General features: G+C 44.9%; 1 protein-coding gene across 3 annotated transcripts in view; it reads left to right on the forward strand.

The window, feature by feature from the left end:
- TMEM68 (transmembrane protein 68) overlaps positions 1-14,889 on the forward strand; it is a 29,498-nt gene extending 14,609 nt beyond the window's left edge. For all 3 annotated transcript variants that reach the window (XM_063451388.1, XM_063451389.1, XM_063451390.1), the window contains exons 5-8: positions 3,383-3,576; positions 3,946-4,006; positions 4,275-4,414; positions 14,506-14,889. In XM_063451388.1, coding sequence (XP_063307458.1) covers positions 3,383-3,576; positions 3,946-4,006; positions 4,275-4,414; positions 14,506-14,610 — 500 coding nt within the window. In that variant the 3' untranslated portion in view covers positions 14,611-14,889. The remainder of the gene's footprint in view (positions 1-3,382; positions 3,577-3,945; positions 4,007-4,274; positions 4,415-14,505) is intronic.
- Positions 14,890-18,283: the final 3,394 nt, after the last annotated feature.

The raw sequence follows: 18,283 nt of genomic DNA on the forward strand, positions 1-18,283 counted from the left end.
TTAAATGTGTGTGCTATCAGGGCACTAGTCTACATTCGTAAGTGTGCGGAAATTATACATTACATTGTTCTTGCGACCCAGGTAAGTCTGTGGTTATGACTCAGTTCATGTCTCAGCAGCTATTTACGGGTTTTCTTCCATGTATGGGGTAGTCTCGCCGTTGCTTGGGCCTCCGGTTGTTGTGCTGGTGGGTTAAATCCCCATGTTTTTAGCGTTTGCAGTCCTTCTTCTGGTGTGCCAATGGCGCTGAGGGTCCCATTTCTGTGAATCAGCAGTTTGGTCGGGTATCCCCACCTGTATGCAATGTTGTTGCTTCTGAGTATTTCGGTGATGGTGTTGAATGATTTCCTCTTCTTGAGTATCATTGCCGATATGTCTGCAAAGACTTTGATTTTTTGGTAGGTAGCTGGTAAGTCTTTGTGCGTGCGGCTAGCTTTCATGATCGCCTCTTTGGCGTGGTAGTAATGCATTTTAAGGACCACATCTCTGGGCATGTCTGCGGGCAGATAGTGTGGTTTCGCCACTCTGTGAATTCTGTCCATGAGCAGGACATCAGGCGGTAGGTCTGGGACCAGGAGGCGGAAAAGTTCGGTGGCATATGCCGGTAAGTCTTGTGGGATTATATTCTCAGGGATATTCCGCAGACGCAGATTACTCCGGCGTGCCCTATCTTCTAGGTCTGCCAATTTTGCCTCATATTCGGTCCCAGGCCCCCTCCACTTTAGTTGCAAGGCGGTTATGGGCCTCCACGTGTTCCGCCATACTGGATTCCAACTCAGATGTGCGCATACCCAGCGACTTGATATCCGTGCGGAGCTCTGTAAACGATCTCTGCAGCGTGTCCTGTAGCTTTGTAGCCATATTATCAAACATCGCCTGCAGGCTTTCTGCTGTGAGTATCAGGCCTGTTGGGTCCGGTGCTGCCCCTTGATCACTGTCCGCTTCGGCGCCATCTTGAGATTCCTCCATCAGCGGTGCTCCCCTTGTCTGACCCTGTTTCGTCCCGAAAAAATGCAGCTTATCCTGCTTTTCGGACGCTCTTTCCTTTTTGGTGGGACATAGTCAGGTAAGCCCGTTGGTGCTGTTTTCCTGGGTGTTTGGGTCTTAATTTCTGTGCGAGGGCCTAAATTTTCACGGAGCAAGCCTTACATGCGACCGCTCGCGTTCCGCTCCAGGCCACGCCCCCATTTTTTTTTTTTTTTACTTTTGGCTGATTAAATGCATCTCTATGAGGTCCTGATTGGCCTCATGCCGGTTTTTAGCCAATCCAAATGCTTTCCCTCTGGGATAGCATTGGATTGGCTAAAAAAAAGCAGCCATTCTGATGATGTCACAAAGGGGGCGGAGCCAGCGCCGGCAGACTCACACAGCTCTGGAAATAAGCTTCGGGGGGGGGGGGGGGCACCTTGATGGTGGGTTAAACACTATATGTCAGCAATACATGTTTGTGTTCCTGATCCAATAGTGTTCCTTTACTTTTTACTTTTTTTTTTTGTGTGTGTGTGTAAGGAAACCCTGCAGGTTTGGAGGGATGAAATCTAACAAGATTAATAACCGGAAAAAATAAATACAATTATTAACAGAAACCTCATCTGACGTAACTGTAATTACTCTTAGATAGTAAGTTGGTTTGGGCAGGGCCCTCTTCACATACTGTTTCTATTTATTATGTCTTGTTGGAATTGTTTGTTTTGTTTTACATATTGTGCAGCACTGTCGAATATGTTGGCACTGTATAACTAACCTACTAATTAACAGAACTAACCTATACATTGGTGCAGTGCATTTCAACTTCCAAAAGGTCTCTGCCTAAAAAAACTAAACTTATTTTAGTTTTAGTTTTTTTTTATCAAACTTTCTCATTTTGGAATTTTATTTTTAAACTGGTTCATAACTGTGATATTGATCTGGAAAAGACTTAAAGTACCATAGCTGAGTTTAGCCAATTATTTTCAACATCTAAAACTACTTGCCGGTAAAGTTCAGTGGGTTCAAAATCTTCTTACACTACTATCGAGTGAGATTTCTCCTTCCTCTCATTGTCACGAATCCTATTAGTAGCCAGAGCAGACTGGAGGCATACACACTTCATCTACACAGAACACCGATTCTTTGTCTGAAATGCACAAAGAGACCGAACATGATTTTGGATATAGTAAGGCTTAGTATTTGAATATGTCTTCTTGTAAAAGGGTCACCTTGTGTACAGCAAAACCATTAAAATCTTGACTTGTTTTTGTCCTTCTTTGTAAGAGCTTCCGTTTCTGCTTGCTTTTGGGCTGAAACTGTACATTTGTGAAATAGATGACATACAGACAGGCGAGTCCTTTATATGTACAAAACGGTCTGACAATCACCATTTTAATGTAAAAAAAAAATGTTCTACGGTACAGGTAGAGGGACACATAAAAGAAACAAAGGACAGGAAGTGGGTCAGCCATTCCTGTTGCTCTCGTTATTTTAACAGCTGCTGATAACATTCCATGAATCCTCTCCTAGCAGGGGTTTAGCTATATCATAATGGTAGACTTGCGTAGTATCGCTCTACAATTAAAACAATCGGTGATGGGAGCTTGTGTAGACAAATTAACTGCATAACTCAAGGACTAAGGAGTTGGTCATTTGTTTTAATTGATGACTAGGCATCATGGGGGAGAGGGCAGCAGGCTATAACCTAAAGTAAAATTCTCCCTTTTCAAATACACCCTTTTCACTCATGCTACTCCAAATATATGCTTGTAACTATCGGGTTGAAGTAGCATCAGCATCACACCTGCATTCTGTAACATTTCTTGGGCTTTCTGGTAACCTATGAGTAGCACCAATCTTTCCACATTTTCTCTCCGGAGCTTGGTTAGGAGAATATGGCTGAGCTAATTTATTGTTGATTCAAAAGAAGGCAAAAAAAAACCCAGTTTGACACACTTCCAATTCTGCAACAAACTTGGAAAAAATCCCTCTTGATCCCAGAATGGCAGTCAGACTTATCCTTGGATCAAGAAGCTATTGCCCTACAGTTAAAAGTTTTGGGTTTTTTTTTGTTTGTTTTTTATATAATTGAATATTCTGTTTTTGCAAGTATGCATCTAGTTGCTGTTTAAACATCTGTATGGACTCTGATAAAACCACTTCTTCAGGCAGAGAATTCCGCATCCTTATTGTTCTTACTAAATCTTCTTTCTTCTAGTCTAAACGCATGACCTTTGTGTCCTATGTATAGTCCTGCTTGTGAATAGATTTCCACTCTGAGGCAATGGTTTTTCTAATCTAAAGAGGTTTTAAATTTGTCAAGCGCTGACAATATTATTTAGCATCTTAAATTTGTCAACGTTGACACTGTATGTTCTACAGTAATTACATCTTCTATTATTTTTCATCGTAGGATTTAGGCCATTGCTTGAGCTATTTAATGTGATCCATGGACCAAAGGAGGAATGTGTGAAGTCTCTGAAAAATGGCCACATCTTGGCTATCTCACCAGGCGGAGTACGAGAGGCACTATTTAGTGATGAAAACTATGTCCTCGTTTGGAGGAATCGCACAGGTTTTGCACAAGTGGCCATTGATGCTAAAGTGGTAAGTGTAATAAATGGTAGTGTGGTAAAGTGGAGTAACAATTGTAGTGACTTTTGATTGTAGGTTTACTGTAAAATAGGAGTTTTGCTACGCATGCACAATAGTCTCCCAATGCTTTCCTATAAGGGGAAGCATTGGATTGGCTGAGATCATCAAAACTAATCAAGTCGCGCCAAGACCAGCACGTTGTGGGGGGGGAAAAAGGTGTGTGTGTGTGTTCATTCATAACATATTTCCAAATTAAAAGATGAGTTGTTCGAGAGAGGATGGATACATTATTTGTTGTATAAATCCAGGTCTATGAATACTTTCCTAAAATTGAAAAAACTAATCTACTCCATGTGTGCTTTTTTTTTTTTTTTTTTCTAGCCCATCATCCCTATGTTCACGCAAAACATACGTGAAGGATTTCGATCACTTGGAGTCTTGCGTAAGATATATGAATTGCAATGGTTGTAAATACTATACGCAATAGATGTGTTTTTCTATTTTGCTCATGAGCAATATTTCCTGTCTGTCTCAACTGTAATCAAATCTAAAATGTCAGGACTCTTAATTAAAAAGAACTACAATTTAGCTCAGTAAAATTAATTTATTTGCAAATCTGTAATAATTTTCATTGTATCTTTTTAATAAAATGAACAGACATCTATACAAGAGGCATGTTTAAATTCCACTTCTCTATTTTTCTCTATAAGGGGTATCCAGATGGCTTTATGAAAGGTTCAAGTTTCCACTTGTTCTTATTTATGGAGGCTTTCCGGTGAAACTCCGTACATACCTTGGTGATCCTATCCCTTATGAACCAAATATTACTCCTGCTGAGCTAGCGGAGAAGGTGAGGTTTATATTTAGTATATTGTGTGTATTGTTATGTTGTCAATGCCTTGACAAATATTATTTGGTTGAATCCAAAGAAGACACTGTAAAACTTTTTACAGAACATTCAAATAACATTAGATTTTATTTAAGTTTCCATGGCAGAAGCTATCAGCCAAAGCTATGGGCTTCTCCACCGGGGCCAGACGTGTAGAATGGCTCAAACTGGTCAGCGGACTCCTCTTCAAAGAATTCCCTTTATTCCATATAATTGAACAAGGGGAAACACTTTGGGTCACACCTGGATAGACCTTTTGTATAGGAAGACCTTTTTGTATAGAAGCAAGTTTCCTACAGAGATTCCTTTCGTAGGCGCATATCAAGAGGAAACCAAAGACAAACATTTGATTACAGAACAAAAAAAAAAAAGGAATATTCACTGGAAAGACTAAAGATCACAGATTATGATGCTAGCAATAGGAAGAAGACTTCTGATTTTCGCTTCCGAGTGGAGAAAATACCACCACAGACAACTGGGTCCTTACTATAGTAAGAAGAGGATACTGGGGGGGCGTGGCTTGCCGGTGAATGGAGTAGGTCGCACACTTACGGAGCTCCGCGACCTCGACCCACAAAGCCCCTAATAAATGCCTTCGAGCATACTTAAAATGGGGAATACAAGACGCCAAGGCACCCCAGGACCGTCGGGCAACAGCCCGCCAAGGAAGCTCGCCGGAACGATGGACGACTTTCTCTCCACCCCGGACGGCTCCCGCGCCACGAGGCCCGCAGACAAAATGGCGGCCGCATCACCCGGAGCTGAAAGCGGAGCCGATCCGGAGCTGGGCTCAGCTAGGGGAGATGCACTGTCGAATATCACCGCCGAACTAGCGGCAATCTCGGCTAATATGCTCTCCAAGAAAGATAAAACCACCATGGTGGCGGAGCTGAGGGCTGCAATCCGAGAAGAGATTATGGAGGTACGCAGGGACCTCACAGCCCTTGAAGAACGGGTCACAGAGCTAGAGACTGAGAACTTGCAGGCCATTCAGCACTCCCAATGAGCCGACTATGCCACGGCCAGGCAGGTCTCTGTGCTACTCGAACTTCGCAGGCAGGTGGAGGATTTAGACAACAGGGGGCGACGAAATAACAGAGTCAGAGGCCTGCCTGAAGCCGACCATGAGGACCTGGGTGACATTCTCACGCAGCTATTTTCCCACATCTTGGGTGAGGCAGCCTCCGATAACTACCAGATAGAGCGCGACCACAGGGCCCTCCGTCCCCCTAGGAGAGATGGCCTCCCACGTGATGTGATATGCTGCCTTCTATCTTTTCAACTTAAGGAGGCCATCATGAGAGCGGCTCGCCCACAATCCATCATCTTTCGTGAAGCCGAAATATCGCTATATCAGGACCTGTCCTCCCTCACACTGGATGCACGGAGGGCTCTGCGGCCGCTCACTCACATCCTCCAGGAGAAGCGCATACCCTACAAATGGGGCTTCCCCTTCAGCCTCCAGGCCAAAAAAGGTAACACGTGGAGCTCCCTGAGGTGGCCCAACGACATCCCAAGCTTCCTGAGAGCCTTAGACCTACCTCCGGTCGCCATCCGCAACTGGATCCTGGATCAACCTCCACAGCGTCCGAACCAGCCCGAGGTACCCGAACCACTACGCAACCAAGCCAGAAGAGGCGCACAACCCACACGTTGGGGAGGCCCCAACAGTTCCGAAGAATAGCCGAATGATCTCCAACCCTGACCCAGGTGCCCACCAATCCTCCTGGACTGTCATCGCTGACGGATGGGCTCCACGGGCATCGACGAGAGCAGCTAAGTACCCACTTTTGTAACCACACGGGGACAGTCACCACACTATCTGGGAGGGCACCAGGTTTCTTTTCTGGGGACACCCTGGGTAATTGGGGCGGTAGGTGCACTCCACGAAGCACCGGTTGATTTTTAATTTCTATTTTTGATTTTGATTTTGGGAGGGGTGCGGGAGTGACAGGGATGGCTTGGGACAGTTACTTATTTGCGGCCCATAGGCCCAAGAGGCCGTAGCGTGACACTCACATTGCCGGCGCATGGGGACTCCACTGCCAGTACAAGGCCAGCACGCCTTACTGCGCCGCAGTGCCAATACGAACTCGCCCGAGGCCCATACATTGCCAAGGGGACATCACGAACACAACAGGGCTACCTATAACCTTAAGTGCCTTTGGGTGGGGTTGGGAATTGGGGAACTTGAGGGAGGTATTGGCTTGAAATGTCATGTTATGTACCATTATGCACTGCCACGCGCCATCTTTTTGGGGGCATACCGCCCCACATATCGATCCTGAATTGTTATTGCAACTGGGTTGTGGTTGATCCTATGTTCCGCGGGACACTCCGCCGGTTGGGGCTAGTCTCTTGCCGGCGGGGGCCCCGCGGCCCGGCTGCCGTGAGGCCGCGGATCCGCCCCCCCCCTGGCTTGATGTTTAAGGCCGGGCCTAAATACGCGCCACATGGAGGCCTCGTGTGAGAGGTGTATGTGGCTGGGGGTGCGGATCCGGGGCCGCCTGCCGGAGGTGGTACTGGGCTCTCAAATGTTGTACATGTGGCATACTGACTAGGCGACCCTCTGGACCGTGCTCCTACGCCCAGTTTACTGCTGGCCGCGGTGTCGGCCCGGGGCCGCCTACTCACTAGTTGAACCACAATACGGGGGAGGTGCAGGGCCCTTCTGACTGCATTAACTGACCTCACCACAGATGCTCCCCGAGACCCTTCACTCCCCTGCCTACTGGCGCTGCCATTACCTAGCCCACCACCCGAGCGCCACACCAGGCCACCCCACGCTGAGCCCCCCGCCAGGCGCACACTCCACGACGATTGCCTCGGTAATAGGCGACATGTGATGGCTCAGGTAGTGGGGCATGCCCCTAGCGTACCTTTGAGGTGGTCCCTGTGGCGCCTGTTCCACTCCTACAAAGCACAAAGCCATACTCCGGTTCGCTATGAGGGTAACTCTCCCGAGGCCATTGCTGCGCACCTATGTTGTCTTTGCTCAAGCCCTTATGTATTTGTATTCGTATACCCAAACGGGGTTCAATGGCATACCCGCCCTCATGTAAACACCGAGCGGCTACTAGTGATATGTTCATACTGTGCACCTGTTGGACCCGGCGGTGATGCCCACTCGGGCACCCTCGCCCATGCAGAGCTGGCGCCACCCGGGCGACCTCCCCCTCCCTGTAGGCTTACACCTCCGCTCCTGGGGTCATTGACCCCCACCCCCTACCTTGGCCCAGACACTTCTGGGGACACTCCCGCCCCCTACAAGAGGACTGGACGGGGACCCCCCTGACACCCTTCACCGTGTGACGTTAGCGAACAGCTTGACAGGGACGAAGCTACCCAGAGAGTCATCTAACTGACACCCCAGGGGACTCCTCCCCGACCATCCTGACTACCCCCAACACACTAACCCATTCTCACGAACTTAGGTAGACGTATCGGACGCCTCATGACGTGGGTCGAGGGAAAGCGTACACCGGACTTCCGAAGTACTGTACTCGCCAGACTTCCTGGACCCCCTGCAACTGACCCACCTGTATATTAGGTCATTCCCGCACGACCTAGGGCCACAGTTGTCTAATTTACTTGAGCCCCCAACGGGCTTTCACCCTCAGACAGACACAATATCCATACCACCCCCCCTTTTTTCCCTTTCCCCTCCTCCCCCCCCCGCTCTCTCCCTCTCCCTCCCCTACCATCCCCTTCCCTCCCTCCCCCCTGCTCCCGACCCCCAGGGGCGCGCGGACCCGGCCCCTACCACTCCCCGTGCCGCTAAGCAGCCATGGCGACCTGTTTCCACCCCGCGCCCTTACTCCTAAGAACACACAATGTACGCGGTCTAAATTCTCCCGAAAAAAGGCGACACCTGCTTAGGACCCTGTGGTCCCAAAAGAACTCGATTGCATTTATTCAGGAAACTCATTTTAAAGGGAAAGACGCTCCACTGATAAGGGACAAGAGATTCCCCCTGGGTTTTTACGCCAACAATCCTGAGGCTAAACGGACGGGGGTTGCCATCATCTTCGCACACACTATCCCATTTACTAGCTCTGCCTCACAGGCGGACCCCATGGGCAGGTATCTATTCGTGAAAGGCACTATCGCAGGCCACAAGTACACTTTTGCCACAATATATTGCCCCAATAAGGGACAACACCGATTCCTCGCGAGAACCCTCACACTGTTGGAGAGGTTTCGAGAGGGAACCCTAGTCATGGCCGGAGATCTCAACATCCCACTGGAGCCCCGGATGGACTCCTCCGCGGGCACCAGCGCTATCCCCCACACTGTATACGGAAGGCCAAACAGGCCCTGATCAGGTCAGGTCTAGTCGACTGCTGGAGGGTGGCGCATCCCGAAGCCAAGGACTACACATGCTACTCCGCGGTACACAACAGATACAGTAGGATAGACTATATTTTCCTGGCCCAAGAGTACCTCCCCTTCCTGATCTCCTCTACTATAGGGATACAACATGACTCCGACCACGCCCCAGTCCATGTCACACTCAAATCGCCGCTCTTCAAACCCCGAGAACGCCACTGGAGACTTAATGAAAGTATACTGACAGACACCGATATTACCACACAAATAACACAGGCATTGACCCAATATTTTGTCGACAACGACACACCAGACATCGCCCCCCTTACGGTGTGGGAGGCCCATAAATGTGTGATACGGGGACAATTGATCAAACTATGCACCCAGCGGAAAAGGGAACACACCGCCAAACTCAGGGCACTGACACAGGCTATAGCCGAGCTAGAAACGCGACACAAACGAGACCAAACAGACGATACCTATCGCCTCCTCACGGACCAACGCAGACAGCTCAGAGACTTACTGTCTCTGAACCTGCTACATACCATCCGCAGGTCCAATAGACATTTTTATGAGTTTTCCAACAAATGTGGCAGAACACTTGCACGCACCCTACAACAGAGACAGAGGCAGCACCATATCCACCAAATAGTGGGGCAGGACGGGACAATGCAAAGGTCCCCGACGGACATCCTCCATACGTTCCGGCTATTCTACTCAGAGCTATATAACATCGACTCTCCCACGCGACGCTCGGAGACCCCTCAACACCTACATAGAATAGACTCCTTTCTATCGAAATACGTTGGCCGCAAGCTCCCAGAGGACGTGGCTGAAGTCTTGGAACAACCTATTACTGAGGAAGAACTCGCAGCCGCACTCAAGCAGTCTAAATCAAATAAAGCCCCTGGCCCTGATGGGTTGCCGGTCTCCTACCTGCGCAAGTTCAAAGCTACACTTTTCCCTCACCTGCTGCGAGGCTTTAACTCCCTATTAGAGGGAGGTAGATTCCCAGCAGACTCCCTACACGCCACAGTAACGGTCATACCGAAAGAGGGGAAGGACCCCTCTAATTGCGGTAGTTACAGACCGATCTCGCTCCTCAATGCGGATCTCAAACTATTCGCCAAGACACTAGCCTTGAGACTCTCCCGTGTCCTCCCCTCACTGGTTCACCCAGATCAGGTAGGATTCATCCCTGGGAGGGAGGCACGGGATAACACCATACGAGCACTACACTTGATCCATTCTGCCCGTTCGATGGACAAGGACTTGGTCCTGGTCTCGACAGACGCAGAAAAGGCCTTCGACCGGGTAGATTGGCAGTATCTCGAGGCCACCCTCCGCCATATGCAATTCGGGCCAAACATTCGCTCATGGATACTTGCTCTATACACCACACCGACAGCTCGCATCCGGATTAACGGCGCGCTATCCGCACCCTTTTCCATCCGCAACGGGACTAGGCAAGGCTGCCCCCTGTCCCCCCTCCTGTTTGCCCTCACGCTGGAACCGTTCCTAGAGGCGGTCAGACAGGACGGGGGTATTACGGGGTACAGACTCCACCACACGGAACATAAGGTAGCCGCATACGCGGATGACATGTTATTCTTCCTGGACAACCCCGCGATCTCATTCCCCAACCTCCTCCGAGCCTTTAAGGTCTTCGGCGACATCTCTAACCTTAAGCTGAACATGAGCAAATCTGAAGCCCTACCGATCTCTCTCACAACAGACAGACTTACACATCTCCGATCGCAGTTTCGCTTCTCGTGGTGCGAATCTAAAATAAAATATCTCGGGGTATGGCTCCCCAGTGACTTATCTCTCCTCTACCAACTAAACTTCCTCACCATCCTCTCGATCTTACAATCGGACCTACAGCGATGGCGAGGCCTATACGTTTCCTGGTTCGGCCGAATTAACGCTGTAAAAATGAACGTGCTCCCTCGCCTCCTGTTTTTGTTTCAAACGATCCCCATTATAATGCCAAGACTCTTCTTCCAAACGCTATCCACGACAATACGACGATTCGTGTGGAACGGGAGAGCGAGCAGAGTAAGCAAAGCGCTGTTAGAACGCCCAAAAACTCAAGGAGGCGCAGGTCTCCCTTCCTTCCAGGGATACTATCACGCAGCACATTTGCTCAGGGTTGTAGATTGGCATGCACGCCCCACGTCCAAGCTATGGGTCCCCATGGAACACGCACAGACAGGCGGCACCCTTCCCTCCCGCTTATGGCTTAGCTCCCTTACGCTAGGTACCCTGCGAACGGGCAACCCTATGATTGATGCCACGCTACGAGTCTGGTGTTCGTTGCGATACTCACACCAACTTACCACCACAGACAGCCCCCTCACACCCATTACACACAACCCAAGGATCGGGGGGGGGACTGACACCCGCAGACCTACATTCATATGCCGACACCGACTGGCTCAGCTTTCGCCAACTACTACACGGGAACCGACTCAAACCTTTGGCAGATATCCTTGGAGATAACGGGCCTAGACCACTTCCGTTACCTTCAAATTCGGACATTCTATGCCTCCTTCCCGAACAAACGGGGCCTCCATAGACCCCCCACGCAGTTCGAAGCATTATGCATATCCCGAACCCACCCGGTCAGAGGAGTCTCCATACTGTATGCTACTCTCCTTACCGGAGAACACCTCACCCACCCCAGATACATAGCCAGATGGGAGAAAGAGACAGGGACCACGCTCACAGACCAGGAATGGGGTAAGATCTTTATATTGACACATAAAAACTCCATCAGCTCCAAATTCCAGGAAACGAGCTTTAAGATCCTTACACACTGGTATAGAACCCCAGATATTCTACACCGTATGGATGCAGAGATCCCAGGAGATTGTTGGAGATGCGGAGCCTCTGACGGTTCTTTTCTCCACATCTGGTGGAGCTGCCCCGGTATCGCTGCCTTCTGGACAACGATCAGAGATTCCATCCGACAAATAACAGACATCACACTGCCACTACAGCCCCTCACCATGCTACTACTACTACTACTATCACACAGACATGTCTATCTCAGCATACAAAAAATCCCTTTTAAAGCATCTACTGACAGCAGCCATCACGCTAGTCCCGACTAAATGGAAACAAAAAGATGCGCCCACACTCCAGCAGTGGATGGACAGGGTAGGGTAGATATACCACATGGAATCACTTACAGCAGCACTGCACGACAGGCTAGAGAAATGTACTCACACATGGACGCCCTGGCTGTGGCACCTCGCGATGGACGGGGCAGGGACCCGGGAGCCCCCACCTCATCCCCTCTTACCTTCCCTCCCTCCATCACCCTCCCCTTCTCATCCTAACTGAACAGACAAACCGCCACCCGAGATCTGGTCCTCCACATCCCCTTTTGATAACCGCCGATCGAGGGTTGGCCCCTTAGTGGAGACCGCGAATCAACCTTCGACAAGGGAGATGACGGCCCAGACTAGGTGCAGACAGGTATTCTGGCCCCTCACCCCGTCAGCGTTGCATTGTCAACACTCCACTACCACATCACCCCCACACGTAGTATTGGGCAACGCCCGCACTAAGTCTACCATAAGTTGTAAAATTTGCCACCAATTTACTACACCCATTACGGCTCTTGCTTTGATCTCGGCTAGTTATTAGTTGTTGCATTAAATAAGAAACCACTAACTTGTTCTTCTCCCGGTTCGTTAGACCCTGGTTATTTCTGACTTAACGTTGGATTTATATATTCCTACTGACGCTAACAGCTTGGCTTGAACCAACATCTACACACTTACTGTTCCCCCCCATTGGATAACTGTGAATATTTGCCTATTGACATTCGCGAAATACACTATTATTGTTGTATAATGTATAACTGTGAATTTTTGCCTACTGTCATTCGAGAAATACACTACTATTGTTGAATAATGTATAACTGTGAATAATTGCCTATTGACATTCGCGAAACACACTATTGTTGTTGTATACAGTATAACATAAAAGGAAAATAAAGATTGTCAAAAAAAAAAAGAAGAGGATACTGATTAGAACTAAGAGCGCTTCATCCAAGAAGATTTTTGTTCTTCAGTCCATTCTCCCAGAACTGCTTCAGCTCTATTTACAGAAGTTCAGGCTCTTTTTTTTTTTTTTTAAAGAAAAAATGTAATAGATTTCACAGATTTTCAGGAAACTATTCAAGGCTATTTAAAGTTTGGAAGCCAGACGGGTCATTCAGGCTCATCATGGATCTGCAATGTATAAAAGAATCAAACCTACAAACCTCTATAAAGTACAGAGCATGCGTTGATGTTTTTTGTTTTGTTGTTTTTTTTTTTTGGTTTTTTTTTTTTTTTTAACTCCAATGCAGACCTTTTTAATGTAGAGCATATCAGAGAAAATACAGCAGGGTTAGAAACAACCAAAATGGATGGTGTTGATGGGCTTTTAAACCTTCCACTTCCTGTAAGTGTAATACAATAAAGCGGTGATTAACAGTTTTGCACTATGGTTTTTATTACTTATTTTAACATGTACTCCTGAGCACCAAGAGGATTTTACTGAAGAACAAACTCCTATGCTGATGTGCCTACGCACTTTTGTGAGTTGAATTTCTATCACTTAGTGCAATTCCTTTATTATACTATATGGTCTTTCATTCATTTTGTTGATATCCTGAATACATATATACCATCATGGATCTAACAGAAGTCCATCAATTCATCCTCCAGAAAAAAATATTGTATGGAGACCACGCACTTGGCAACAGATTCAAGAAAGGGCTTGGCTAAGAACTCTAGACATAAGGATACCTGTCTGCATATTTCTTTTCCAGAGGAAAGCAAAAATATCCTCGTTTTCTGCATCAGACGGGAATAAGAATTTCACCATTACCAATTAAGAGTTCTGCCAGTTGGTCTCTCCTCAGCCCCTCAGGTGTTTTTCCAAGATTCTGGTAGCCATAAGAAAAGAGATCCATATTTATATATATATATATATATATATATATATATATATATATATATATATATATATAATTAGATCTGACTTCTCATAGCATATTAGAAACAACATTTGAAATCCCTCCAGTTGGGATTTGAGAAAGGTTTACATCCAGCATCATTAAACGTTTTTAAACCATGAGACTTCCGACCCTTCGATCTATAGGGTTTTTTTATTTTATTTTTTGTTTTTGTTTTTAAGAGCAGTCTCTTTGTACTATCAGAGAACTGGTACCAACATGGGATCTTCATTTGGTACTTTCATCACTATGTGAAATTTTGTTTGAACTTTTGGAAGAATGCAGTGTGAAAATCCTTACCTGGAAAACTGTGTATTTTTGGTAGCCAGGACATCTGCAAAAAGACTAGGGGAACTGCAGGCCTCCTCCCCTATATGATTTTTTATTTTCTGCTTAAAGGACCACTATAGGCACCCAGACCACTTCAGCTCAATTAAGTGGTCTAGGTGCCAGGCCCCTATACTGTTAAAGTTCCATTTGCTAGCTAAACCTTTCAGGGTTACTCACTAAAGTAAGAATTGCCGGAATTTAGAATGAATTTTTTATATTTAAGGCCAAAATACCCTAATTGAACATACGTTTTTTTTTTTCTGAATTATATTTTGGCCTAAATGTAAAAATTCACTTTGAATTCTCATCAATTCTCACTTTAGTAAATAACGCTCTACATGTTATAATTCATGTTGATATGTGTTTGATTCTCTTACAGACAAAGAATGCAATACAATCACTGATCGCCCAGCACCAAAAAATACCTGGAAACATATTTCAGGCCCTTCTGGAAAGATTTCACAGCCGACATAAAGAGGACTAAAGTGCACATGTAGATATGTCTCGGTTCATTGTACTTTTTTGATTTGGTGTCGGGTGTATATATATTTTTGGGGGGGTAAGACATTATGTATCTTACCTCAACAATTAAATATTATTAGATCTGTAAAACAAAAGGTCAGAAGACTGTTCGCTGGTTGTGTTTGTGTTAACTGCTCAATCATTTTATCAGATGGGCATTTTGGGTGTGGGGCACATTGGGGAGAATTTTTAATTATTATTTTTTCATTGCTATGCACTTTGTATATCTGTTAATAGGGATGTCCCGAACAGTTCGCTGGGAACCGTTCGCCAGCGAACATAGCGTGTTCGCGGTTGCGAACACGCGCAATGTTAGGTCCGCCCTCTATTCGTCATGGAGGTGGGAGGGTCTGCTGCTGATTGGCTGGAATGTGTCTGCTGACTGTGAGGTACAGGGTAAAAGTTTACTCAATGATGACGAATAGGGGGCGGACCGAACATCGCGCGTGTTCGCGACTGCGAACACGCTATGTTTGCCGGCGAACGGTTCCCGGCGAACTGTTCGGGACATCACTATCTGTTAACGTTTCAGATAGTGGTTCTGGTTTTGTGAAATATTGGGTTGGTTTAAAGAGAAACTGTCACATTTGTGGTTGAGTTCCTCCCTCCAAGGACATGCATTTGTAACCTGCAGCAGTATATATAATACAAGCCTCCAGTGTAATTTTTTTTTTTTTTTTCTTTGTCTTGAGATCCTCTGCTTAGTCATGTGTGCAGGAAATGTGGAACAATTTAGAATCTGCATTATATGACAAGCGAGGACTGCACAGCCTTACATTTACTTTTACATTTTTTTTTTATATATATATATTTTTTTTTTTTTACTTTCATTTAGTTTTCTGAGGGGCACCTCCATAATGTGTAATATTTTCTGTTACCTAAACAGAGAAAATGATTTTTAGATCAATCTGTATAGATGTAATATTTCCGATTTGTGGCGACCTTGTAGGTAATGCTTTACTTCCGAATTGTTCTTTAGAGACTTTTTCTTTTTACACTCAAGAAAATCTATTAAAATCTTATTTGACACATTGAAGACACATTCGTGATGTCTTTGATTCTATCTTATTATTGTCATCTGGACTAATTTATACCTGTTTAAACGTAGACAAATGAGAGGCTTAAAATGAGTTCAAGCTGAGGGGAAGTAAAATCTGACTTACCCTATCTTTCTCTATCTGTTTATTGTAAAGATATGTAATCAAAAAAAGGATGTTCCCATAGGAACATGTTCCATGTTTTAGGAGATGAGAATTGCATTGCAGTGCAACAAAGCAGAAATACTTCTTTAAATACAGGAACGCAAACAAAATCTGCACATACATATCAAACCACAATTTGGATGAATAAATGAATTTTGTTTGCCCCAGTCTAATGCAATAAACTGCACTTGGTGACCATTTTCCTGGTAAGCTTTACCCGGTTAAGATATGGACATTTAACTTTGAATCTACAGAAACATTGGTGTTTTCAGCACATGGAAGGTGAAGGTAGGATTTTTTTTTTTTTTTTTGCATATCTCCCAGTACTTAAACTTTTCTGATTAGGTCAGACTAACATGAAGGAATAGGGAAAAATAAACGTTTAACCTCATTCATAACAAGGCAAGTCGTGTCTCTAGCTGATTAGCTAAATGTTTGGCTCTTGTTTTTCATAAATCACAGCAACCAAGGGCCACTGAGTTTGTTATTTAGAAATTTGAGAATTACAGTTTTTCTAAGCCTGGTTCACTGGAGTCATATAGATAAAATAGAAGTGATGCCAACCAACTCTGAAAGTACCTTTGTGTTCTGTAATTCTACTGACAGTTGTTTTGAAATAAGACTTGTAAATCATCTTTTCTCTCTGAAAAACATGTATATATTCAAGAGCATACAGAGAATTGATTCAGTATGTTGAATATTATGAACTCATTAACAAGGCTATTAGTGATCCATTCTTGATCACCAAGTACTTAGAATAGTTTGTGGGGTTTTTGTTTTTGTTTTTTGTTTTTGTCAAACTCTAGCCTCCATGTGTTGATCTACAACTGCCTCGCTTCTTTGAATGCAGAAGACTGGCAGTGAATTGTGGTAGTTGTAGTATAACAACATTTGGAGGACAGCGATTAACCACCCTGCTTTAGGACTTTATATAACATTATGCATTTTGAACCCTGTTTTATATGGTATTATGTAAAATGTACATTTTAAAGGTGACCGTTGCTTCTCTAAAATGTACACAACTGGATAAAACAAACGTACACAACTGAATAAAAGTCACCTGTAGCTTGCACCTCTGTATTTGTCAATATATTGAAAATAAACAAAATCTTCTTCTTTTTTTTTTTTTTTTTTTTTTTTAGCTTGTTGTTTCCTGTTAAAAAAAAGAGAACAAAACAGTTTTTTGTTTTGAATATCTAATAATTTCTGTTCTTTCTGTAGCTTTTTAGTGTGTAGGCTACTGATCATATGAAGACATTAAGTATTTACTAGATCGAGCAAGTCTATTTGACATTGACTGGTGGTGAAAAGGAAACTACAGGCTTATTCAACACAATTTCATGTTCATGCATATACGTGTATATATATTTTGTTACCATAAGTTGTGGTTTGGGAAACACGGGGAAAAAAAATCTCAAAATAAATGGAACCCATGCAATAAATCATATTCTTTCATAAGTCAAACTGTAGTAGGTTCTCGGCGGACTATATGTAGATGTACATATTGCTGAAAATAGTTTTATGTGTAATTATGTATTATCTTAGGAAATGTCAATCTATATTGACTTTTTTTTTTATTGGGTTGTAGTAACGCCACCTTTTTGTTTTCCGCATCGAATATATCACTAAACACATTATTAAGCATAAAACGAATTCCAACAGAGTCACAATGAGTATTTCATAAATATTTTATCTTTTATGAAATACTCCTTTTGCAGGGAGTGACATTGCCCCTCTAGGCGTTTTGCAGTGCTCCTAGTATGTAGAAATGGTGTTTATATGTCAGAGATTGTAACCAGCAATAACAAAGTACTTTCAAACTGAGGAGATGAGACAAACAAGATAAGGTTGAGATGCACAATACTGCAAAACATTTACCTATTTAAAAATACATGCAAAATGGAGCACGCAAAATTCTTTTTTCCTCATTATCCAGCATCACATTTCAGTTTTCTCCTTTCTCATTTGACAAGAATAATGCTAACGATTGTATTAAAGCTGCACTGTCACTGTCTGTGGACATTGCATGATTTGCACAGGATCCAGACTGTGACATCACTGGTGGGTGTTAAAAAACAAATTTAAACTTCCCTGAACCTGTGCCTTGTGAGTGCTACCATCCTCTTCCGGTAGGTCCTCTTCTGCTCCTTGTGCTTCAGCTGCTGGGATCTGACATCACTGCTGTACTCTCGCACATGCGTGAGACTACAGCATTGAGGTCTATGAAGAATCATGCGGGATGTCACTGGTGACAGCTGGGGGATTGACACTTCTTATTGGTAGCTACGCCAAGTGTCAAACATCGGCAGGTAGAGGAAAAAATATTGTGACAAAGTATTCCCTACTTTGTGAAATTCCAACAGTCAATTGGACATTTCATATATTCTGAAACACTCAATTTTCAGGAACAGTGCCACTTTAATTATCCCTGTC

Source organism: Pelobates fuscus, chromosome 4 (genome assembly GCF_036172605.1).
Source record: "Pelobates fuscus isolate aPelFus1 chromosome 4, aPelFus1.pri, whole genome shotgun sequence".
Classification (NCBI taxonomy): Eukaryota; Metazoa; Chordata; class Amphibia; order Anura; family Pelobatidae; genus Pelobates; species Pelobates fuscus.